This window comes from Corvus kubaryi, unplaced genomic scaffold, assembly GCF_017639235.1.
Source record: "Corvus kubaryi isolate FWS band 111438036 unplaced genomic scaffold, C.kubaryi_AGA036_p1.0 137, whole genome shotgun sequence".
Lineage (NCBI taxonomy): Eukaryota > Metazoa > Chordata > Aves > Passeriformes > Corvidae > Corvus > Corvus kubaryi.
The window spans coordinates 14915313-14942049 of NW_024580671.1; the positions used below are offsets into that span (position 1 = coordinate 14915313).

Consider the following 26737-nt stretch of genomic DNA (forward strand, 5'->3'; position numbering starts at 1 on the left):
CTTGGCTGGGTGTGGAGGAGTCTCTCTTGGGGAGCTCCTTGTAGTAGGATATAGGCTTGGCACTGGCCATATAGGAAGAGTGGCTCTTTCTGCTGTCTAATTACCATTTTGAGCTGTGGGCCAGGAGAAGTGAGCTCTTGCTGCCAGTTCCTTTTTGCACAGCTCCTGCCGAAAGGAGCCATCTGGGTGCCTGCCCGCTCCTTGGTGTTGGAAGGAGATTCCTCTGAGAGGAGTCTCACTGCCTGCCCCTTGGCTGGGGGTTGACTAAGGGACAGCAGTTTCACCCCCACCCCACCCTGGGACCCTACCTATGGGATCAGGCTCCTTATTGCTTGCTATTTTCCTGCCCCATGGCTCTTATGTTCTTGTCAGCAGGGGCTGGGGTCTGACAAGAGCATGGTATCAGGTCCTTTCCCTGCGCCTCCTCTTGAGGATATTTTGATAGCTACTGGTTAAAAAGAGGCATTAAAATCCCTTGGGAGACAGAGATTACCCAAATACTCTGAGAGAGGCTGCAGAACAGATCCTATCTGAGGAAGAAGCTGATACCATCAGCAACCTCAGCACTTCTGCTCCCATAGGAGGCCATTAACTCTGTCACGAACCTGAAGGTCTCCACATTCCATAGACAGAGGAACAGAACATGGCCCTGAAGTAGGTGCTTCAGGGTCAAACGGTGGCAGAAATACAGGTGTACTCCTATGTCTACCATGTCCTGATGGTTGCTCTGTCATGATCCTTGCTTGACGTGTAAAGCTTTCTGGATCAAGGGTTAAAGGCAGAAATCTTTCCTTGAGTAGGATAGCTAAGTGTCTTACTTAGGTGGTCTAGATTTTCCTGCCAGATATCTCTTTCTGCCTGTTATAGCTGCCTGCTTCATGTGTTGCAATCTCTGTCTTGCCCTTAGGCACCAGCAAAAGAAAAATAATAATCAAGTCTTATGTCAACAGCTGGTTGGAAACAAACATATTTCTAACACACCATTATCTCTTGTCAGGTGGAGAAGAAAGACCTATAGCATGGCAGTGAGAACAAGCCTCACAAATGCCTCTGCTTTTGCTCATGTTCCATGGGTATGTATCCAGTTAGAAACAGGAAATGCATAGCCGAGTAAGGGGTGGCAAAATTTGACCTTCATGCATGTTCTGAAGTGGGCTTTCCCCCACTTCTCTTGTATTTCAATATATTACCCAAAGCACTCAATTACACATCTGAAATTCCTCAGCTTGTCAACAGAAATTTAAGAATTTGGCTCTTTTCCTGGAAGGGTATGGCTGCAGCTAAAGGAGAGCAAGATTCTTACCATAGTTTTCTAATCAAGTGTTCTCTATGGGCAAATATTCCTTGTCCCACCTTAAGTGTCTCTGAGGAAAGACACATGCTGTTCCAATCTCCATAGTCATCAATTATCTGAGCACTACCAGCAGCATTACTGAGACAGAAGAGAGCAGTTTCCCACAGATATGCTTCTCATTTGATTATCAAGTAAAAATATTTTGTAATTAGCCAAGCAAATATATGCTGCAGGGAGCACATGAAGGCTGCTGGCCACAGCTGGTGGGTGGATTACTCTGCATATGTGGAGTGGACTCAGCATGGGCCTGGTAGGGGGCTGTCATGGCATCAAAATCCAGCTTGGGCTTCACACCACTGTGATTAATAAATCATTTTCTGAAGCCACTGGCACACTGTGAATGGCCTTCAGCCACTTCTCTTTGACTCTCCAGCCTCGGTGACTGCATCATTTACAGCTATAGATCCAATGAGCATGTGATTGCAAAGGTTTAGTCATGCTACTGTGCCACAGTGTACAGCCTTTACAGCATCTTTTACAGCTGAATGATCGCAGAAGGAGATTATACTCTTCTCTTTGTGTATTTCTGGAATCTGAATGAACCCGTGACAGCTGCACCTGAACAAAGGACTCTTCTGCATTACGGAGAAGACTGTGGCCAAATTCCCTACAGCACCCTTTGCTTCCCTTCCTGCCTTCTGCAATCATCTTTTTGTAGTAGCTACCACTGGCAGGCATTAAGCATTTATTTCCTTTCTATGTCACTCTTTGGGTAGGTACCTGCTCTCTCTGTCAGTAATACCAGTGTCCTACAGAGAGTAGATTGCCCCAAGTTTACAGAAATCCATGTGGAAGAAACCACAAGATTTCTTAGTTGATCCACATGCCTGAATCTGCTGTGACACTTTTGTGGGCACTTATAATGAAGTCAAGAGCAGAGATCAACCTGCCTTGACCTGTTTGCTGCCTTTAGGACTTTCTCACCAGCCCTGAAGTTTTGCCCGAAGTAATGCAAAACTACCTCTTACATTGTCATACTCGTTCTGTAGGGCTCACAGCAGTTATCTGGCAAAAACTAACCCAAGACATTTCCAACAACAAATTAAATAAAATAAAACAAATACCAACAATCAAAGATGCATGGCTTCTGTGGGCAAAACCCATAACAATTTATTGGCTGTTTACATTCCTTTAAAAAACTCAACACTTATTCTACAGATGTGTCTTGACAGCAGCATTTTGGGCAGCAGCCAAGCAAGGATAAACACAGAGAGCTGGTGCTTATAGGGAAAGCACAAGAAATGGAGGAAGGAAGGAAAAAACTGCACATGCACATACAAAACCCAAAGGACTTTACAGGTAGATCAGGAAATGGGGAGAGTATTTAGAAACAAGTCTGTAGTCATTGAGCATTGGGAATGACTGTTCTCGGAGGAGCCATCACAGCACCAGGACATGAAAGGTATGACCACCCAGTAGGCAGGCAAGTGTGCCATGCGCTGTCCACACTGACCTGACATGGAAGCACAGGCCAGTGCTACAGGGCTTTGTTAGCATGGCACTGTGCTCATACTGAGAGGCAGCTGTGAGGAGAGCTCTCAGCCCAAACCTGGTTTATGTCTGACCAGGGGTAGTGGGAATGGTGGGTTTGTCAGCATCAGTGTATATGGACCTGGGTAAAATAGCTTGGCTGAGCCATGCACTCCCCAAGGGCCACACTGGTTGATGAATTGGATTAATTGGTAAAATCCTAGGATCTCCCAGAATACAATTATTTCATTATCAGTTAGAGGGAAGGTGTATTTGGACTTTCAAGGTCCAGAAAAATGTTAAAATTTCTCCAGAAATGAAAGCTTTTCCCATGCCCTTTTCTGAGAGCCATTTTCTGCTTTCCCACTACCTTAACTTCCTCCTGTCCCAGTTTTACTGCTAAATCCTAAACCAGCGCCACAACCTAGAGCTTCTTATGAACACCCTGGCTCTTATGAACATTTTGTTTCCGAAATTAATCCCCAAGTTCTTCTCCAACAGCTGTGCCGCTCACCTTTGAAAAATTCCCAAATCCAAGCCCTTTCCCTTCTCACCTTTGCAATGATCTCCCTTAGAAACTTCTGCAAAAGTGATGGTTGTAGAGTAGTTCTCTAGCACCCAAAAGTGTCTGAATAGATACCCCAAATCAAGATTTGGTATGTATATGCAGACCTGATATCTGAAAATACCCACCAATGTCACAGAACAGCCAGGTGAAGATACGTCTAGAAGAGAAACCAAAAGCTAGGACACTGTGTAAGTAGCTTAAATTTCAGAAGGGCCAAGCATCCAGTAAATTCCACTGAGACCAAGAGAATGATTGTCTGATTGTGGCTGTATTTAATACAAACTCCAGTAAGAGAGACAGACACAAAAAAAGTGAGATTGCACTGGCTTTGAATGCGAAAGCTGATTAAATGCAATTTCCTCAGTCGCTATCTGACGCTACTTTTCACTGTATCTACCGATTACTCATTCCTTCCGCATATCATGCTTGTGTTTGCCACGCTAAAGCACACAGTGTTATTCAAATAGCCCAGATGCTGAAGCACGAGCCCATTGCATTTTGTTGGCCAGCTGCAGAAGAAAGAGATATTCTATGCTACGTATATACAAGAGGTACTTTTTCTTATCCTTCTGTGTAAGGGAAAACAATGGACGATCTCCACCCTTTAGAAATAATTTCCATGCTTTCATTTAAGTCTTTCAGGCCCTTATCTGTCAGGAATAATAATTCTAATTCCTTGCATTACTGAACTGTTGCAGGTTGAAATCCATTACACGTGATGAACGGCTCCCATACCACTGTAAAACACTGATGACGAATACCCAGATATGTAGCTGGTTACCAAGTTACATAAGTTAAAAGTTACCAACTTGGTTTACAAAACCTACTTATCTGATTACTATAATCTGATGAAAATACAACTTAACCCCAAAATATTTTGCCTCTGGATATTTTAAGATCAGTGACTGATGTTACCTAGAGACCACATACAACTCCTGGTTGCTCTTTAGGTGTGCTATGGAGTGGACTGTGACACAGTGAACTGCTGCTGGCAGAGGTTTACAGTCCCTGTAGTCTAAGCTATAAATTCAGCTGTGGTCTCACACTCCTGAGCTTTGCTTTTCCTAAAACCTTCTGCCTCAGCAATGCTCCCACTGCCACCACCCTTCCCTGCCCAGTGTGTGGCTGGTGCTCTGTTCTCTTTCTGGGAGTTGATGGAGGAGGCTCTGGTTAGATGCTACAAAGGCCTTGACTGTCCTCTTTTTCTTGAGATCAGAACTGGAATGTACCTCTTGCTGTTCACAAGAACATCACTACAGGTAAATCTAATCTTGCTGGTTTATCCCCCTCTATCTGTGTATCAGCTCAGAGTACAACCTCTAATGGAAATCCAGTATTTCCACAGTCCTCAGCACTGTACCTCAAGCATAAGTAGGAGGTGTGCAGGGTGTGAGGAATGTATTAAAAGCACATATATTTGAATGCCTAAATGGCTGCATTTGCCAGCTTTGCCTCCCTGGCCTCCCTTGATAGTCAGTGCAGACAGAGCGTCTCCCCCAGCGGGCAAGTCAGAGCCTATATCCAAGGCTCCTCTCTGAGTCACCCCCAGAGGTGTTACCCTCATCCCCTGGCTCTCAAGGAGAAGAGGGAGACTTATTTCTCTGTGTAGGCATCCCAGTACAGTGCATATGCCTTGTCAGTGTCACTGTTTTCCATCTTCCCTGGATATTTTCTATTTTGATTCCTTACAGGAATAAAAAATAGTGAAAGAACTGCAGGTATTAAAAGCAGTTGAACTAAACCCAGACTAGAGAAAGCAGGCCGTTGCCACATTGGCTTAATGGAGAAACAAGCCCTGGCCAGGAATGTGTGACAACAATGTCTAAATCTGGAAGACGGGCTGGGATGATACACGGTAAAGCCAAACTTCCCAACTTCTAATGAATCCTACAGCATGTATAGACCCATAAGTAAGCGTTCCATATATGGGAGGAAACTGGTTGTTTTCCAGCGCATCCTCAACTCTATGTAAACCAGGAGGTGAACAACTAAAGTAAGATCCAAAATGAGATACCAGATAGTTCTTTCATCCAGTTTTAAATATATGAATACATAAATCAATGTGCATGTTTATGTGTCTGGCTCCAATTAATAAGCACCCGTCCTATGCCTCAGGCTTCCTGACAAGCATCAGAATTAATAATTTAATACATGGAAGAATGATAATCTTGTGGTTAAATAATTTGAAAGTTGGATCAGTTCTTGGCTCTGCCATAGATTTCCTGTGTGACCGTGGGCAAGTCACTTAATCTCCTTGGCTAAGTACCTCAAAGGTATGTAGGTGCCTGATCCCACCAGTTAGGCGCCACTGCTATCTTCAAAAAAGCATTGCTTAGCTGTTCCTTCAGTCGGTAGGTGTCTGATTTCTCTCAGTAGGCATAAACAGGGTCTGCTGATGTCATCCCACACGTTATTGAGCCATTTTGAGGCTTTATTCAAGTTCAAGCTCCTGGGTGCCCACTGTGTTACAGCTGGAAAAGCTGGCTTTCAGCTCATGGGACCCCACGTGGAGGTGCAGAGGATCTGTCTGCCTAGCTGGAGAGAAGCAAGCAATTTTGGCTGGAGAAAACACTGCCTTTTTGCAAGGACTTTGGCTGTTAGAAGTCCTGTCTCAGCTGGGAATGTTTTTTCCCATCCATCCCTTGTCTGGACCCCTGCACATTCAGTTAGGTATCAGGGAATCTCAGTATAAGGGACATTATGGGAAGGACAGACAAGAAGGACAGAGGCCTTAGCCTGGGCCAGGGCAATGCACCCTCTGTGCCCCACAGGAGGGGAGCAGCCACGTCTGGGCAGTATCAGCCTGCCCATGGCAGCCCAACAGTGCCTCAAGGCTGTGTCTCTTGACTCACTGTCTCCTCTTTGCTGCGAGCATCCGTTGCCCTCCCTTCCCCTTTCTCCTGGTGCTGCTGACTTTCCAAGGGGGAAAGTTGATATTCATCACTACTACAAGTCCTCACAACAGTAGCAATGGTCAGTGCCCTGATGAGTCCCCAGGGAAGCTGGAGCTGTGATTTGAAACTCAGAGTAATTAAAAAAAAAGAATCCACCAAACATATTTGCCCTTGTGACAGACTGCACCAACTCAGTGATAGGATAAATGATGCATTCCTCCCATTTCCAGCTATTATCTGAGGGTGTGTGGGGCATCTTGGCATTCACTGGCCAGAGCTGTTGCTCAGAGGCCACTGCCCATCTTTTCAGAAGGACTTGGAAACCTGAGCAGCCCTGAGTAAACCCTGATGTGCTATGCAAAGGGCACAACCATAGGGAGTTACTTCCAGATTTTGCTGAACTTTCCTGTATTCCTTTGGAAGAAGAATGTTTTTAGACTCAGGAGCTTTAGACTTTGAGGACTGGATTTAAACAAGTCAGTCACGTTGTTCAGGTCTTTAGCATACCTTCTAAGCTCAGCCAGTTGTACTTGATCCAAAGAAAGAATAAGGAGAGAAATTTTACACAGCAGGAAAGGAGTAAACAGAAAATACAGCATCGAAATTAATTAAGTGGTTTAAGAAATTATTCCAGCTAAAAACTCACTCTGTTAGCTGTTTTAAGACATTGCAAACCAATCAAAATTATGTAGAAAATTAGATTTTCTATATGTGCTTTAATGGTTTCCATAAGAATGTGTAGCTGCTAAATTTCATGAATCATACATGAGAAAATTGAAGTTCTCTGAGCACAACTGAAAGGCACTGAGCTACCCAGGTAAGGAGATTTCAAGCTGATGAATGCTGTTCCCTGAGGTCAGTGTACTTGTGGATGTGAAAGGCTGTCTCTAGTGCACAGTGTCTCTATGTTGTGGGGGTAGAAGCTTCAGTGGAGGAAAAAGCAGGCCCTAGTGCTTATTTCTCCTTGTGCCGAAAACACAGAGCTCTCTTTTTGTCTCTTTCACTGGCACAGCCGAATGGAGTGAGCCTGCTTGCTGCTGCTGCCCACAAGGAAGTGTTTCCAGCATGGGGGATGAAGACCTTTCCCAGGAAAGCTTTACCTGTCATTCCCCTGAAACAAAGCCTGTTCTCTCCCAGTAACAATAGGAACTTGATGGAACTTGGTGCTTCAGTCTTGTTTTGTTCCCTGTTGCGCAGCTGTAGCTTCTCCCTTCCTACAGAAGTGTACACAGGGAGGTAAAGAAGAACTACACAGCAAATCGCAGCTGGCCAGGAGGGCAAAGCCCTCCCCAACCTTGCAGGTGAGGCTCTGCAAGATGTCCGCTGGGATCACAACTCCCTTGGCTCATGGGTAGATTCAATTAAGCTGGAATGAAACCCAGCTCTACTGAATTCATTGCTGTAGCAGGTTGAGTTTAAAACCGGGCAGAAACACCAATTAAATGTAGTGGTTTTGGTTCAAAATATTCATTACTTACTTATTTTCCTTCTGTGAGATAAGAATTAGGAGAAAAGCAAAGCAGGCACAAACCTTAAACAGTTTCAGTACAATGAAAGAGCTTTATTACTAATAGAATTAAAAGTAAAGAGAAAATAACAAAATTAAAGCAAATTCCCCCCCCCCCCCCCCTCTTTCCAGCACTTCTCTCCTTTTACCTAGCTCACACAAGGATAACAGAACATGGGATGTTAGTCAGTGTTGCAGTTCTTGAAAAGTCTCTCTCTTATGCTTAAGGAAAAAAAGGGTTTTCCTTCAGTTGCACGTGGTTCCCCAACTGCCACCAACAGCAGACCCACCCGGAAACAAACAATCTGCTGTGTGTAGAACATCTCTCCCATGAAAAATCTCACAGTTCCTTCACACTGCAAAACATGGGCCATTACATGGGGTTATTCATCTTTTTAAGGATAAATTATTTTGGCCTGCACACAAAGGCTTTTCTTCGCCACAAGTCTCTAACAGCCTCTTACTACTTCTATATAGCCTGGCATAGGCACTCTTCATAATCTTCATAGGCCACATGAGGATTCCTCCATCCCCCCATGTTCTTCAAATGGGTTAAAGAGACAAACAGTTTGTGGTATTACAGTTTCTTACCACGGCATGCAAGAAGGTTTCTTTTAAGCTGCGCGCCAGAATCATGGCACCGCCCTCTTTTCTCCCGTCGCCATGCTCAGCTCCGTCCCACGTGACTCACTTCTCTTTCTCTCTGACTCTGACGCCGCCATGTTGAAGAGTGTTCTTGTTCAGGCTTTACAGTGGAGAGAGCCTCGCTCCCTTTGTGCTGCTGGCTGCGTGGTGTCCTCTTCAGTTCAGCACGAAGTGTGCTGGCTGCAGACAGGAGGCTCTGCCGGCTCCCGTTGACTCCGCCGGCTCCGCATGGAGAGGAGAGGGACCCGCCTGTCCCCAGAAGCCGCGCTGGATGGGTTTAGCTGTGAGCAGTCCATGGCTGGCTTTAGCTGCCTGCGGCTCTGGGACAGTCCCCCGCAGCGACCCAGGGTCCGTGCCACAGCGTTGGGAAAGGGGGAAAGGGGCAGTGGCCCCGGCCCGGCCCGGCGGGGCCGGGAGGCTCGGAGCCCCCCCACCTTCCAGCAGGCGACCTCCGACAAAAGGGGAAGTCCTGCCTTTCTGTGCGGTTTAAATATGTAAATTGCGAGAAGCGTAATTGGTCTTAAAGACTGTCCATCAACTCAGGGTCAACCCAATACAATTGCAAAGTTCAATAAACCAGGGTTTGACAAATGAACTCTCCTGATACACATTACAGGAGACAAGTTAGTTTCAAGGTGTCTCCCATGCCTCCATATCGTCAAGGAGTGCAGCATGGCAAAAATGAAAATTTAGGAATGCTTTTGTGACTTTTAAAGTTACCCAGAAAGTGCTTGGGGTGCACAGACTGGGACATTACAATAACAAACAAACAAACAAAAAAGGCAGGAGATTCAATACTTAGAGATGAAAGCAATTGTTTTATACATCTGCTGTATGCATCCTCCAGAAGCAATCTCAGCCCCAGTCTGCTGTGATTATAGTCAGCAACTACCACAAATGCCTCCAGGCAGGATCAGGTCTTGTGCTGTCCTTCTGGGAAGGTTTATTTTTAATGGTTAATGTGATGAATAGAGTATAAAAATGTTCTGGCTAACTCTTTACCCCTTCAGCCCAGTCATTATAGAGGTTGATTTTTTTGGACTGTTGATCTAGCATACTGGCATTATATGAATAATCAATTATTAATTAATTATTAATTAATAATGAATATATTCAATAAATAGTAGATGGAGGTTTAGCCAAGAAATTAATCTACCTATACGTGGAACACTGATCACAAAATGTCGTGGAAAAGCTCCTATGACAGCTTTTACACTACCCTGGGCTAAAGTGAAGGTTTTTCCTTTTACTGACTGGTAGAAATCAACTGTTTTCTTATGGCCCTGAGCCACCTGGTCTAGTGGAAAGTGCCCATGAACAGGGGTTGGAACTAGATGATCTTTAAGGTCACTTCCAACCCAAGCCATTCTATGATTCTATGATCATGCTTTATTGTTTAAAGAGTATTTTATAGCCACTGCTATCCATGCTGTGTTTTACAGGCACGTAAGCAAGAAACACTTTGTGAGCTTAGTCATTATTATACCTAATGATAAGCATTTAGAAATAGTTTATTAACATCTGGCAGTCATCAGCTTGTAATGAGAGTAATTTCAATATATCCATTACAGAAAATTACTTTTGGATGCTTAATGGACAGAAACAGTAGCATCCATAATTGAAGGATTTTTTTTTTTAACATCGTCATTCTACACATTCTACTTATTTTCCTTTTTTAAAAAAGTGAATTACTTTTTACTTCTGGTTGAGGACACACACTTTGCAAAGGAAATTAATGGAGGCTTCCTGTTTTGAGCCAAAGGAAGGAAAAAAAAAATCAAACAGATATTTTAAATGGGTGTCATCAAAAATACACATAATGCTTTTCACATGTTCTTAATGAAGTGTACATTTGCTTTATCTAGATTTTGCTTGCAGTTATACCAGAGAGAAGCAAGGTGATTATATATTTGATATAGCTACTGCTTAATCCCTTTACACAGTTCTTTCAGCAGTTTGGATACTCAATTAACTTACAGGTCCTGTCAGTATCTACTCATGGGATGAAGAGCTGCAAAAAGATGCAACCTATTTTTTTCATATTTATCTCAAGAAGTCATCAGAGACCACTAGGCCAGTCAAAAACTATTAGTTAGTAAATCAGGAATATGGAAATCAGAAGACACCATCACTTTCTGCAAATAAACATGAAAAGGGAGAAGCTTAAAATAATGATCATGTATTTGTCAGTTTAGAAAAGGATAGTAGATGCAAGATCTCACATTACATTTTTACAAATGTTCTTTCTCACGAGATTTTTTTTTCATCCTCTGTTTACTTGCAGTTTTAAAGGTCAGAAATGGAGTTGACTTCCCTGGAGTTTGATTTTGTATATTAATTCTCAATAGACATCACAGCTTTTTGCATAACATCAACATTACCATTGTTTATATGCAATTATTCTCACAGTAGGTTCTAGTTCATTAATTTTTGAGAAGCTAATACTGTCAACAAGACTTTGATTTTTTTTTAATGCTATCATTAGAAATAATCTTTTTACTTCCCTGTTTGTTATTTCTCCAGTGGCATATTTCACAGTAGTAACTCCTTCATTTCAGTTGCCCTGAGTTTCACCTGTGCTAGGATTGCACAAACTCAATTTCTCTTGGGCAGACATCCCACAGGATTTTACTTTTAGTATAATAGGGTTCAAGTATTTCACTGAAAAATCCAAGTTTTCTAGCATTTCAAGATCTTAAAGCAAAAAAACCCAAACAAACCCAAAACGCATATATTGGGTACCTTCCTTAGGGCACACAGTCTCCCTCAGTTCCCTTTATCACCCTAGGAGGTAGCCAGCCACCCAGGTGTTCCCAGCTAGCTTCAGCAATGAGCACAGCTGAGATGAGCTCTGCTTGCTGTGAGCGGAGGTGAGGGTGATCAGCCTGTCTCAGGGCTATATGGCTCGCTGAAGACTGCCTATCTGGCTCCCCAGTCATAGTGCAGGTATGAGCTCAGGCACCTGAGCTGGGGTGGAGTAAGTTGGCCACGGCATGTAAATCCTTTATTGATGAAAATAAATGTGTCATTCAACACAAAGCCAAACTTAGGTATATTCCCCCCTGTTCTGCTACATTGTATGTTAGAATAAATTCTGGCCGCCAAATATCTATCATGTTCATGATGAAATTAGATTAGAAATTGCATGTTGGTCATTGGGTAATGCATAACACATATATTTTTGCTTAGCTTTCAGAGCACATGGCTTCAAGTTCTTCAAGATGTCCATGACACTGATGTCAAATCTTTTTAAATCACTGGAATATATCCTTGATCTTCCAAATCTGATTCAGATCTTTAAGAAGAAGCCCATGCAGGGCTTGACGGAGTAAAAGTCATGCTAGTTTTACCTACCTCTTTGTTGTACCTCTGTGAAATTGAGTGCTTGCAAAATTTCTTGAACACCTGGGTAGTCATCAAGGGACTTTTCCTTCTTTCAGAGCTTGAATAATATTCAATCATTCAATAATATTCCCTGCTGATGGCTTTTCATTACCAGTGCTCAAGTTCCTATTCAGTTTTTCTTTTGAGGGAAGGAAGAGAGGAGGGGGGACGGGGAAGGAGGAAGAGGGGGGAGAGAGAGAGAATGAAAGAAAGAGAAACTAAGTATTTTGATCATGGAAATATCCATTTTAGTTTATGTTTGCAGAAGGCTGAGTGCTGGGAGAACACTGGCCAGAAGCCACCAGGTTATCAAATTGCATCAAGGACATCCTGGAAGATGCCAAGTAGGGGAAATGAACTGTGTTAACTGTCCTGGTTTGAAAGACAGGTGTCTGCCAAGGAAGGCTGGAGCCTCCCTTGAAATGAAAAATGCAACCCCCTTCCCTCCGAATTGTTATAATTTTGAAATCAAGGGGCTTTCAGGCAAAGATGTGGGAAATAGGAATAACAGTTCTTTACTATTATACATATAACCAGTCAAACAAACAGCAATAACTATGGCAGTAACAGCAAACACAAACCCAGTGCCAGCCTTCTCGGCTGTCGGGCCCTTTCCCCTCGGGTGCAGTTCCGCTCGCAGCCGGCAGGGGCGCTGGCGGCTCCCGGTGAGCAGGGCAGGTGCGATGGTTCCCCCGCGGCTGCAGGGGGCGCTCCGGAGCGAGCTCGGGGAGCACGCGGCACCGGTGCCCCGGGATCCCGGGAAGGGATGGGACAAAGGCTTCACAAACCCCTGGGCAGCTGATCCCGGTGTCTGGCCGGACCCTCGGGAACAGCAGGCTGGGACGGCAGGGATGAGCACAAATCCTGGATGGCAGACGAGGTGTATCCAAACAGGGAACCCCCCGGGGGTCGGGGCAGGCAGGGTGAGCACGGCTACAACGTAGCAAAGGCTCGAAGCAACGGCAGGGCAGGGCAGCCACAGCCCGGCTTCCAGCGGGGCAAGGAAGGCGGGCTTTGGGATCCCGGGATTTCTCCCTGAGGCACCCGAGCAGATGGTGAAAAGGTCCCTCTTTTAGTAAGGTGGCGTGTAAGGGTCCCAGTGTAACAGCTGCTCCAGTGAGCAGGCCCCACTCACGGTAGAAGGAAGGCAGCCAAAAGCAGAAGCCTGCAGTGCTGACGAATTCCCTCCACTCTCCGTCCGAATGCGGAGAACCACAGCCCACAAGCCCAGGTGAAGGAGAGTAGCCCAGTTGGACCCCTCCCTCTGTGGCAAGGTCTTTTGTTTCTCCCAAGAACCCAGCAATTTGTCACCCCAGCAACATATATGGGAAAATTCCTCAGGAGAAAAAAGAAAACAGAAAGGGAACTCCCGAAACCCCAACATTAACTAAGTTCATGCCCCCTGTGACGCCGTGTTCCTGATGGAATGAAGGTTTCTAGCTTGCCCAGTACTGATTAGAAAAAGACCAAGCCAGCGATTATGCTCTTTCTGTATAAAAAAAATCCTGTTTTCCTACCTCCTGGAATCAATAAGGAGTAGGTTATTTCATTGTATACCAACACACAGTTACTAACAGTGAAAATTAATGCTATTTTCTAGGTCATTTGTAGTAGCACATTTGGCTGTCTTGAGTGTTTGAATTATTTTTTCCTCCCTTCCTTACACAGAATTGTTTTACCCTCTTTTCTCCTGTACTGCTGTCTAAGTCATCAACTTTGCAGCATCACAGAAGTCAGTGCTGTAGGTTGATGATAGAAACTTTTGCTGAGCAGAACCCAGTGGAGTCATCCTGTGTGCACTTTCTTGGCTCTTGGAGCACAAAGTTTAACTTGTATAAAAGCTGCCACAAAAAATGCAGAGCTCACAGCTGTTGTTCTGGGCTTTCTTTGCCTGAGGTATTAATTTTTGTCAGATTATGTTACAATCCCAGTGCATGCTTTAACCTACTTGCACAAGGCTCACATATAAATACACCCACCCCCTGTAGACCCTTTTGTATCATTCCATCACACACTTTTTACTGGAGATAAATCAGGTACTGAAGCTGGCTGAAGGGTCTTGTGATTTGATGCCAGAGAAGACATCCTCTTGGCTTTGGCACATGTGTCAGAGGACTGCAGTAGTACTTTGGTGCTCTGTCAGAGCAGGCTCAGAGGAGCGTGGAGAACTGGCTGATTTTCAGCAGCTCTTTGAGCTGCAGGTAGATCCATAGGGAGTCTGATACGCATTATTCTGCCAGAGTACTGTTAAATAAGGAACCATAATTAACTGCTTCAGTGCTGTCACAGAGATCTGACTGATGCTTATTTCTCAGTATCTATAGCTAAAAACCTTCTGGGCAGAGACAACAGCATATGATTTCATGAATATTATTGGCTTATCATAGACTCACAAGACAAATAATAGTTTAATGCTGAAGAACAAAAGGTGGGTCAGCAAAAGCCTCATTACAGAGAGTCTTGCCCTAAAGCCCTGTGCATGTCTCCACTCTATTTTGAATTGCAGATACAGATAAATTAATAGTAAGGACGGAGCTTTTGTGGAACCTACAGTAATCCTGAAGATTTTGAACTGAAAACTAAAAAACTCAATCTGCAGCTGGAAGTGCTAGCCCTGGGACACAGAGTCCTCCACTGCCAAGTGATTACCAGGAGCTCTGGCATGGCTCAGGGCTGTGCCATCTGAAAGCAAATCCTGGGAGAAGCACTGGCCAGGAACAGTGCCTAATGAGTGGTTTGTATACAACAGCCCTGGTGTGGGTAGTACAAGATTTTAGCAGCTTGGAAACACCATTTGGCTCCACCAGTCCAATTCCATGGACATCTACCGTGTCCCATGAGTGCTACCATGCTGCAGGCAACCACAGGGCAGCTGTTCATATAGAGCTGTCTGGATGGGATGGATTCCCTGAGTTTAGTGCCTCTGGGAATTTGATATTTTTTAATGTGTTTTTCCCTGTGAGAATCAGAAATGAATGTCAATGTGCAGCTAGCCCAGTTATTGGCACATGGGTCTGAGTTGCCACTGCTGTGCACTCCCAAAGGCTTTTCGCTTCAGGGCTCACTGGATGTTGAAATACTCCCTGTTCACAGCATATGAACCTTAATGCTGGAGAATATTTGTTTCTCTCCTCGCATTGAGGAGAATTCAGTGGCTTGTGCTGGATGCATCATTTCTGAGGCCAGGGCACTGTTTCCATGTCTGGCCAAAGGCTTTGTGCTCTGAGGACAAATGCTCTGCTTGCCTGTGTGCTTTCCACTGCCCTGGGGCCACACCATCTGGGTATTTCCTGAAGGATTTAACACCAGCCTGCAGTCAGGTAATGACTCCTGGTGCCATTTACCCCTATGGCATGTGCCTACTTGGAGCTGCATGCCACCACAGAGGATTTAAATTTGCCTGGAGCTGGACTATCTCAATGCAATGGAAACACTTCTCTATGTGGTGCTTCCTGCAGGTGTCAAATCATTGAAGGAGGGAGATGACATAGGTAAATACTGCACCATGACAGCCATGACGAGGGGATGATGCCCAATCAGTACCTTTGTATTCTCTGTTTGGATTTAGCTTTTTGCCAACAGATGATACTACCTACATATTGTCATTTCTGCTGCCTGCTTTAAGAGAAAGAAATTATGTCATACTTCTTTGTGAAGCACACAGTTGGTGGCTGTGACAACACAGGAACGACCAAAAGCATCAGGTTTTAAAGACACTATTAGATTCCTTAAATATAGACCAGAAGAATCCACACATCTGTGTTCACTGGGGGTTGTCTGTTGAAGTTACCACCTAAATCACGAGCTTTTTAAGTGTTTTGGAGAATAAAAATTGGTATAACTTCCAGTGTCATCCATATTAATCAAGAGGATTAACCTGAGTCAAGACCGACTAAGGTGAAGGAGGTACTTTTCATGTGTCTTTTTATGATGTTCTTTAGACTTGGTTAGCTGGCATCAAGGTAGAAGATGAACATGTCAGCCTGGCAAGAAAAGAAAAGATAGTGCTACTTCTCTTTGAGATGTGAACTTCTTTTTGTATTTTCCATTCATGAGGACTTTTGTGCATTCTCTCCTTTCTTCTGTTTTTGGAAATAAGAATTTTAAAATGGCAAAGCAAAAGGAGTTAGTGGTAGAAAAGTTAAAAGACAAATGTATCATCTCTGGAAGAAATGGAGAAGGGTGCACAAGGAGTTGGGAAGGGACAGTCGGGACAGCTGACCCCAAACTGACCAAAGGAATATCCCAGACCATATGACACCAGCCTCAGCATACAGAGCTGGGGGAAGCTGAAGAAGTGGGGAATGTTTGGAGTGATGGCATTTGTCTTCACCAGTGATGGTTACCCATGATGTATCCCTGCCTTCGTGGGGATGGCTGAACACCTGCCGGCCCATGGGAAGCGGTGAATGAATCCTTTGCTTTGCATCTGTGCATGGCCTTTGCTTTTCCTATTAAACTGTCTTTATCTCAATCCATGAGCTTTCTCACTTTTACTCTTCTGATTTTCTGTCCATTCATGACCAGGCACTGAGTGAACAGTTGTGTGGGGCTTAGTTGCTGGCTGGGGTTAAATCATGACATATATCTACTGGAATAGAAAATGTTACCTGAAAAAATACTCTACTAAGTTATCCCCTGGTTCCAAAAATGCTGAAAAGCTCTCAGGATGCTCTCTGTTACTGATTTTAAGAAAATACTTCTATTATCACCTATAATCAAAGCAAAACAGCCAGAAAAGCTCTTAAATGCCAGCAACAGTCACAAGAAGGCAGGGCAGGGATACACAGCACTTCATTCTATCCACACCTTTACTATCACAGATGATCACATCACTGCTATGAAATTAGAAAGTTCCAATTCAAAAGACAGTTATAATACTTTGAGTAACATTAATACATTTATTTGTCATTTACTTTTCATTCATAAAAAGGACAAAGCACAGTCCTGTTCTACTTATTTGAAAAAAAAAAAGATAAAAAGTAACTAAAAAACCAGTTCAATATTCATCAGTATCAAATAATAGCAATATCAATTTTCCTGAAATATAAAGAAACACCAAGTATGTCTATCTATATAAACTTTAATTATGAACCTTGCATTTTAAAGCAGATGATACATTAGTTAGTTTTTCTTGACAACAATTTGAAACTGAAGGTCCCAGTCAAATTTACACAATTATGTGAAACAGAAAATTCTCCAGCTATCTGATCAGTATGTGACACCTACCTCATCCGTGTTGCTGATTTAAAAAAAGAGAAGTGGCGTTCCGTCCCAGGTCACTTCCATGCAAAAATGAAACAGTTTTGCTTCTTACACCATGTATTAGAAAAGTAAAAGGCAATCATGCATTTGGCAAAAGATGTAGTTGTGGTTGTATAATTATATAAAAATGACTCATACTGCAAAAGAACAAAACCAAATGAAACACAATAAAACACATTTTTTTTTACAGAAGGCTTACAGTTACATATTAGTTTCTTATGTATGAAGACAGCTCATTTCTCTTTCAAATAATTATACAATTTATGAAACTCAGCAGTGTTTGACACTTTGACCTTCCTCTATAGGGGAGTTATCACTTCTGCCTATTTAAAAAATTTTCATCTTGTAACAAATAGTTAAAATTAAACTAAAACAGTATTATTGATATTTATTAATGAAGACTCTACACTTTTACATGTAAATATATAGTACAAAATTATACAAATAAAAGAAAAGGGTGTAAATTATTAATAGACCTATCCTTGCTTCATGTAAATATTATTACGGACCTCTACAGTATCAGTTCTAAAAAGATAAAATCTATTTCTAAGTAGCTAGCAAGGTTGTGCTAATAAAATATGATTCAAAGCTTATAATTCTTGAAGCATCAGACATTGCACTATTACTTGAGCCAGCTGATTCAACATCACTGTGTTTCTTCATCATTCACACTCAAACTAACTCCCAGCATACCATGGAAAATGAAAGGAATGTGCATTTCTTTAACAACTTAAAAAAACCCAAACAAACCAACAAAGAAACCCAGCACTGAAACACTCTAGACACAGTCAGAACAAAAACATTATCTCTAATAGAGTTCCCATTTTTCAAAGGCCATAGTAAACATGTAGCTTTGACTAACAGTTGGGATCTGACTTTCACGTACTAACACACAGTTGGATCATTCAGTACTCTATCAAATAGAGAAATGGTCTCAGAACTTTAAAACTCTTATTTACAACACTATGAACATTAGAATAATATCAAGTTCTTGAAAAAGCATATAGTTCTCCCAAATGTACGCCTTCAATACAGGAAGGTAACACCTGGCATCTGCAGCATAAAAATGTAAATATAATATTTTTTTACTGTGCTACTCTGCTTTTGCCATTTATTGTATACCTTTTTCCTTTTTTTATATTTTAAATCTTTTCACTTTAAAAAATAACTTATGTTTCCTACCATTTCATGGTCCACTTGGCTGATCTTAGCATGGACTTCATCTCCAAACTCCTACATGTTATATTGCTACCTTCATAATAACAATAGGAATAAGACTAAACCAAAACCAATACATTACGCTGCTTCCCTGAAAGCTGACATTCGACTCCCAAAATCAGTAACAATTACTGTAACAGAATTTTTCAACAGAATTCTTTTAAGAAAAGAATATAAGAAATCTCGCACCAGTGAAGCACAGGTAAATTACTTTAAGCTGAGCATGCTATCCATGTCTCGGGTGTTATGAACATATTTAAAATAAAAAATCCTTATCACTGACTTTTATTTCAATTCTTTCAGATTCTATCCAGTAACCTCAAGAAATATAGCTGTAAATAATGAAATGTTTTTGCTTTGACTGTCTCTCTAAAAACCAGTAATCCCAATAAATGATGACGGGGCTATTCAAAAATATGCAGTACACAAAACATATAGGATAGTACAGACAGACGTAGTACTCTTACATTTATCACATACAATCAACATTTCAATCTCTATTATATTTCACAATTTGTTATTCAAGTTAAAGCACCTACGTATGGTGATTTTACTTTCACTGTACAGCCTATGTTATTGGGTTTTAACACTGTAACTTGCCCCATTGGACCGAATCATGCAACTGTCACAGATCAGCATAAGTGTTTTATAAGGCATATTGGAACAAGTTAAAAATATTTCTTAGCCGCTCAAAAGTTGATTTACTTCATGAAGGAGTTCCTGGATGCCTCAGTCCTCTTAAAGTTCATAGGAAATCGGTAGGGTAATTCTTTTTAAAGTGTAATTTATTTGGCTTAGGATGGTGCCACAGGAATCAAAAAGAATCGTGATCCTCATCTTCAAAGGGAGTCCTTTGTGTTAGGTGGAGGACAAGGTGAATCCAGCTACATTCAGAATCCCGAGCAAGCAAGGACACCCAGGGCAGGCACCACTAGGACCAGGAGCAGAGTCGGTACTCCAACAGCGGCACCTGTGCATCAAACAGACAACAACACAGTATTGGTCTTACTTGGTCTTACTTCAGCTCTACTTGCAGTGGGGGGAATAATCCTGAAGTCCACAGAGTATGGAGGCTGGAAACCAGCTGGCCGATCTCAGCACAGCCCCTACCTGTATGGATAATCTGAAATGGACAAAGAGACTTGCTACAGCACGGCGGAGGACTCACTCTTTTGTTCTGCAAGAGCTGCATGTTTATGCAGCATGTTTATACAAGAAAAAAGGCCATTCAGGACACATCAGTGTATTTTGATTTGGCCAGTCCGACAAGCCAGGAGGTTATTATACCAGGAGGCAAAAGGTCAAAATAAATATTTAAGCATGTGAAAACAAAATTAATGGAGTCTTTGAAATGTGACAAAGCAAAGAGACACCTTTGGAAATGTTAATGCTCACACGAACAGCAATAATCTGAGAGATGTCAAAGAGCCTGGTCCGTTTGTTTACCTGCCAGATTACAAAGTCCAGATGGCTGACTTCTAGCAGTGTGGCATTTATGTCTGTTAAAGTCACAAGAGTCTTTCTTAAACAAATATTTTAAGACATAAAATCTTAATCTATGGTTTACAAACTTTACATGACTCGCTCTGGCAAAGAGAAATAAGAATTGCTATTGTTAAGTGGTTTGTGTTGCTATGGTTCAGCTCCCTGTTAAGAAGCATCTATATGAGAAAATAGCCCAGCCAAACTGTGCCTGGCTGTCAGTCTTGGAGATGGGCCAAAGGAGCCTGAGAACTGGCTATTCTTTCATCTGAGAGAGGGTTTGTCTCTATCAGGATGGTAGATGGGCAGTGCAGGACCCAGCTTAACCGCTCATCTTGCTGTTGAACACAGGCTGAGGACAGAAGTGCTTGCAGCTGGTGGTGACAGTCCTGAGGCGCTGCTGGAACAAGCCCACTGGACAGCTCTCCAGAAAATGCTGGATGAAGAAAAACCACACTGAGAAGGTAATACACAAACCGAACAGCAGAGATTTCAGCAGGCCTAAAAACAAGCACAGCACGACAAACCGAAAGTATGGGGGTATATTTATCTGGGTTTTTCAGTGATTTATGAGGCACATTAATCAAACAAAGATAAGTTTCTATCCCTAAGTATCAAAGTAGTGGTTCTTAATGAATGAACAGCCATAGGAAAAAAAATTAAATTCAGGTTTTGTGTTTAAGAATATCCACGGAAAATATATTCTGCTTTTGCCAGACTAGGATAATGCAGTTGGAAAGACACACATATTTTGAACACTTCTAATGGAGGAAAACGAGACAAAAAGGTTGCTGAGTGAAGTTGAAGAATGAGCAAGTATGAGGAAACTTGTATTGGCATGTTGCTATTCTACAAGGGAAACGACTAATAAATCTTCCTGAGATGTGCTTGCTGGCTCCAGACTCAACAGGTAGCAATTCACCTCATTATAGTGGTTCCTTACAAGGTTTAGGCACTGCTGCAGAGATGTATTTACCAGCTTTCTTAAATAAAGCAAGTTCTACCCTTAGACAGCACATTAACAGAACATTAGCGGGATAAATGCACATTAAACAGATAATCTTTTTCTTTCTTGTTAGATTACTGACCTACATGTAAGGATCCATACTTTACAGGAAACACTGCTGGCCACTGCATGACAGCCAGTACACTCCTGTGGCTCACAAATGAAAGTTAATAGAAGTTTTGTCTAAGAACACACTACAAGATTAATTCTGTGCAGTAATGCAATTGTGATCTGTCAGTTTTAACAACCTCTAAAAACTAGAGAAATGCCAGATAAAGACTTAATAGATGTGTACAAATAAACATGTGGATGTAAATTAAAAGAGAAGGATTATTAAGCTTCCTCTGAAGTCTGGCCAGGTATGAGCTGGATATATGCAGTTCCTAAAGATTCTTTCTCTCCTCAGTGTTATAACGTGTGATCTCTCCTCTCAACCAGCATTTTGTGGATCCAGTGTGCAAGTAATTGCAAACTAAAGCCATCAAAGTCAGTGTCAAAACCAAATCAGCATCACACTACCTAACTACTACTCTAACGCACCACATGTGAACTTACTATCAAGAGTCCTCATTTCTTTCAAATAAACAAAACACATGCCTTAAATTTGGCATTTGGCAAGGGGGTCCACTTGAAACCTTGTGATACAACCGGAGATTCTCCCTTATTCCTTTTTATCCTTACTCTTGCCCATCCATACCTTTTTCCAATCCCTGCCTCCATGTACATAATTTTAGGTTGATTTTAGTTTTAGATTGAATGATTTCAGATTTTAGTCTGATTTCTCTGTGTGTTTTGTCCATCTAGTAAGTAGAAGAGTGAACCTTGCAAACAAACTTTGTTTTGCTTTCATTTTTATATTAAATCTGCTTTTGCTGATACCTTTGCTGGTGATTCTTTGAACAACCTAAAAACTCATTCATGACAGTCTACCTTTGTGTCTGTTTTGCAAAACAAATTTGTTTTTTTCTGAACCAAACTCCTACCCATTTTCCTGTAAATAATATTCTCCTTTTGGTCCAGGATCCAAGGACCTATATTCCAAGAAGACTGTCTGGTTTTTATCCCTTCTTTTTACTGTAAGAAAGGTTAATTGCAAAGCCTTCTCATATTCTGTTTCTCCTTGCTTCTGTTTCCCTTTGCTTCTAACTAAGCTTGTCCACTTCAGTGGGAAAAAAAATAGGCCACCTCAAAAAAAAGAAGGTATTTTTGCCTGTTTGAGTCATCAGTTTCTTTATCAACTACTAGGCTTCATTTGTATCTGCTTTCTCAGTGTTTTCATATTTACTCAGGTAGAACAGAAAAACAGATATGGGAGAAATCTAATTTCTTCAGGTTAAACTAAACTGCATAAAAGAAAGAGGTGGGCTTGTTGTTCTTTCAACTGGCTATTGAAAAGAAATTCCTCTTGTCCCAGCTGGGAATACTGTCTTCATGAAAGACTACTGCAAAAGAAGTAGGTAGCATCAGCTGACGTGATTTAAATTCTGTTATCCCTATTCATGGTAAATGGAAAATAACTGAACTAATAATAATACACTTATCTTGCATCACTGGCATCATTACTAAATCATGCATCCAACTTTCCCTTGTCTAGGAAACCTTTGTTTGTGCACGAGGAAATTCTCCTCTTGCCTGTGCCATAAACATTTCAAGAAAGGCGCTATGGAGTGATTCACAACTCTGTGATTTACTGGTTTTGCAGCAGAGTAGATGCATGGGATGGAAACAAAGTTGTCTGTCCATCTGCTCATGCTTTGTGCTGTGCTAAGGTTTGCTGTGCATCTGTGGAACGGCTTCAACTATCCTAAGAAAAACGTACTTGAATTGCTGCTGACGGTCTGGGTGGTTTCTCCACCCCACCGTGTAAGTTTGCCTTCTCCTAGTTGAAAATTCAGACCCAAGGAAACATTTTGTTTTGTTCTGGCAGTAGCACCTGGCACATTGGCATTGTCAGCAGGCAGCAGCCATGGCTTCTTTTTCATTGACTCTAGCCCTGGCACAGACCTGGGCTGCCAAAATGAAAAGATGACCTGGACTCTGAGAAAAATCAGAAAATTTTCAGTCAGTGTGTTATTACTTAGTTGCCAACAAACATAGGTTATTTCTCGAATACCCCTTTCCCTTCACATACATTAATACTCATTACAGATTCTTTTGCATGGAGAGCAAAGTAGAAGACCACTGGTAATATTCTTTTTATAAAATGTACTCTTTTAAAGCTGTGTATACAACAAATAATAACATGAGGTGGTTCTCCTGTAACCTAGGCAGTGGATCTTCTTTGGCCAGCTGGCACGTCTGGGAATTTCTGAGTAAGGATTCTACTCCTCTTTGTTCAAGAAAATAGGGATTTGTGAATTTTTCTTACAAATAAATTCACCCCAAGTATATACCAGATGTGTCACTCTTTTTGACTTGCAAATAATCCACATTTAAAAAACCACATGGTGCAATAGGCAAATAGCAGAAACTCTCTGAGTGCAAAAGGGTGGCACAGCCTCCCTCCCTCTGCTCCCTGAGTACTGCAGCACCGCAAGGAACCATTAGTGGGAATAAGCAGCACCCAGGGCTGGAGAGCAACATGGAAAATATGCAGACAATGAAAATAATGGACTGAGAAGCAGCAAAGAAAATAAATTAGTCCAACAGGCCAGATCAGCTTCAATTTGGCCTTGCTCTTTAGCAAGGCAGAAAAAAATCTTAGATCGGGCATTAAAGTCACTGCAGAAAGGAAGAAAGGAAACGGGGGTTATCACAGGATAATGAAGACTAAGAAAACATAAATAGATCTGAAAATATTTCCACTATCTGTCTAACCTTTGAGTTTGAATAGAAGAAAAAGAGAAAAAATGGAAATGAATGAGAATATGGCTTTTCAAGAAAATGCTTGTTCTATCACTGAGTATGTTACAATGCATGGAACTGTCACCTTATTCAATCAAACTAAGGCCTGGAAGGAGGCAATACCAATAAATTAAATGTGATGATGAAGGAAAATCAAGAAAAATACCAGAGAACAAAATGTGTTAATTTAAGCATATGTATATACCAGGTTAGAGGGTATTCTGAGTATTTTCTACGTAATTTTTGAGGCATGAGGCAACAGCAAATGCATTTTGAAAATCACTCTTCTTTTAGAGGAGAGCTCTTTCGAAAATGTACTTTTAATTCAGTAGAAGTTTTTTGCTCTATTCTTGCACCAGATGCATAAGAAGTTCCAAGGTGCGTAACAAATGACTGTCACGCCAGCTAGACAGAGACTGTTTTCTTCAGCACTACTTACAATTTTTACCAGTGTTTTCCTCCTCTTACTACTACAACAATCTTTGTAACAGATGGACATTTTCAAATCACAATCAAAAGATTTTGATTATACCACATGAAAAGCGAACAATCACCTGACTTACTGGATATTGATATGTGCAATAAACATTTTTCTCCTTTCAAACAGTAATTGAAAAAATTAAAAGATGAAATAATTAAAAGGATTGTGTAAATTAGTACAGGCAAAAATTACGGATTTTCCTTTGAAAGAGCTGTACTTCAAAGTAAATACTATTTCAGGATCCTAAAACATGCCTGTGGCAAATGGAATTCATATGTGTATATATGTGTGCAGTGAACACAGACAAACTGTAATTCTGTTCTCTTGCTATAAGCATATACAATACATAAATTATTCTTTTTCCATATCACTATTTAAACTGAGACATTAACCTGATTTCACATGTGAAGCTGAAGGTGTACAGTATTTTCCTTTCTTCCTCAGTATTTATCCATATGTGAAGAGTAACCCTCCCCTCTCTCCCACTCTGGATGAAATTTTAAAATTCGAGAGCTTGATTCTATTTTTCCTTACTCTGGCATAAAGCAACTGCACTGAGGCCAGTGCAGTTACAAAAGTGAAGCAAAAAAGGAATCAAGCACCATATGGTTTTAGTTCCTACTGATTGCAAGATTGTTTTGATTACACTAATATTAGTAATATGACAAAGCGCTGCAATCAAAAAACCACGCAAGAGACCAAAAAAAAAAAAATCTCAGCGTTTATTATATTTCAAAGGAAACAGATAAGCCTGTAATTAACTGTTGAAAAAGACTCCATTGGTTAAACAAGTTGTTCAAACCTTCATCTGGTTGTGGTAACTCAAGAATGAACTTTAAATTGTGTAGCTCATTAATTTACTATAACGGGCTTGAAAAATATCCCCAAGCTCTTTACTGTACAACAGGCACTGACCAATAAATTACAACAGTTCATGGTTGTATTTTACACTGGTTATAGCTGTATGCTGGAATGCAGCTAGGCACATATACAGAGAGTGATTTTATGATAAGGACTTTTATTTAAAGATGTTCACTAAAAAGAAATGCATACAAGATAGCTGTGTGTGGTAACCTTCTTTTATATCACTGTCAACTAAAATAGTGTATCCTGTTGGAAGCTGACTGGTTATATGAGAGCGAAGTAGATGCAGGATGTTTGCTTCCCCCTTTTGCAGGTGACTGGGTTTTCTGTGAGAAGGAAGAAGATGAGGAAAACAAAAAGGAAGTTTTTTCCTTAAAGAAGGAACTGAGATAGAAAGAAAATCTATTTCTAGTTTCTTTTCCATTTGACTTTCAAATGTAATTACATTAGTTAAAACATGCTAAAATTTTAATTCCTATGTTAAGACCTCAAGGCCAGTTAGTGTTCCTGAACCTGAAATACAGGCTAAAAGATGACTTCTGGTGTCCTGCCTGGCCTCCACCTGCCTATCCAGAAGGCCTCAGGTCCCCTGTATATCATGTAATGCCTGTCAGAATTGTGTGGATGTCCCTGGTAACCTGGGGCATCTCAAATGCTACAGGCTTTGTTTAACATTCTGAATTACACCCTAGATGACAACTGATTATAATGGAAGCTTAGACACCTAACCCAGCCATATTACGTAGATTACTTTGGTTTTGATACCCAGTGAACAGCAGGAAAACACCCATCTGGATGACACACTGGCGTAGACACTCCTTGTTTAAGATCTGGCCATTCCTGGTCAGCATACAGGCTATTCGGAATCTCTACCCTAGCTGCTCAATTCTCCCCATGCGCTTCTGCAGGAAATTAGGTAGGTTTGCAAACTCTGGAATCAGATGTCTAAAGGTTATGTAAGGCAATATTCCTCTCTGAATTTGGCAAGATGTCTTACATTTTGCTTTAGCTATTGTTTACATCTTTGTGTAAATATGTAACTTCCATTTTGGTCAATCAAGCACCAAAATATGCATTCCTATTAAACCACATCTTCTTTGCAATTCTCTGAGAAAAAACGTAACTAAAAAAAAAAGAAAAAATTCACTCCTCTATCATTCTTTTGGGGCAATTATTCTAAACCCTGATGCATTACTGGAAAATTTCCTTAAGAATAAAAATTAGCAGACATAATTTGCCATGCAGAGGTGTTAAAACTACTGCTGTTCTGCTGTTTGGAAAAACAGCCTAGAAATAACCTGAAAATCTTGCCCAATTTGCTGTATACTATGTATTCCAAAGAGATTACCTTGCCTTTTGTCTCTTTTTCAACCTTTCCTAAACCGAATACAGGGAATGCTGCCTCTGTCTAGGTCACCAGAGGCCCAGTCCGTCTCTCTAGCTGGTGTATGGTAGAATTTATGGATGAGAACTTGTCTGCAGTGTGGAAGACAGTTCAATACAAAACTCTGCAAACTAGCATGTGTAGGGTGCTAACTCTGCCAGTGGTGCTAATTCTGTACAGGCATGCTTGGGACAGGTCATACTGGCAAGACTCATTGGCTTGGGCTTAACATTGTACTGACACAATGTGTTCAGGCTGGGAAGTAATCTACCTGCTATGACCTAAAGGGTCTTTGCACCACACCAGCGGCAGGTTTTAATGCATGTTTGTATCAAAGATACCCAGAACATGTCCTGAATATAGCGGTTGCC

At 41.5% G+C, this 26737-nt stretch overlaps 1 protein-coding gene across 1 annotated transcript in view; it reads right to left on the minus strand.

Annotated features, from left to right (window-relative positions):
* Window positions 1-16700: 16700 nt before the first annotated feature.
* Window positions 16701-26737, minus strand: part of CNTN1 (contactin 1) — a 229334-nt gene continuing 219297 nt past the window's right edge. Inside the window, exon 24 of the mRNA XM_042018024.1 lies at window positions 16701-19275. Coding sequence (XP_041873958.1) covers window positions 19196-19275 — 80 coding nt within the window. The 3' untranslated portion in view covers window positions 16701-19195. The remainder of the gene's footprint in view (window positions 19276-26737) is intronic.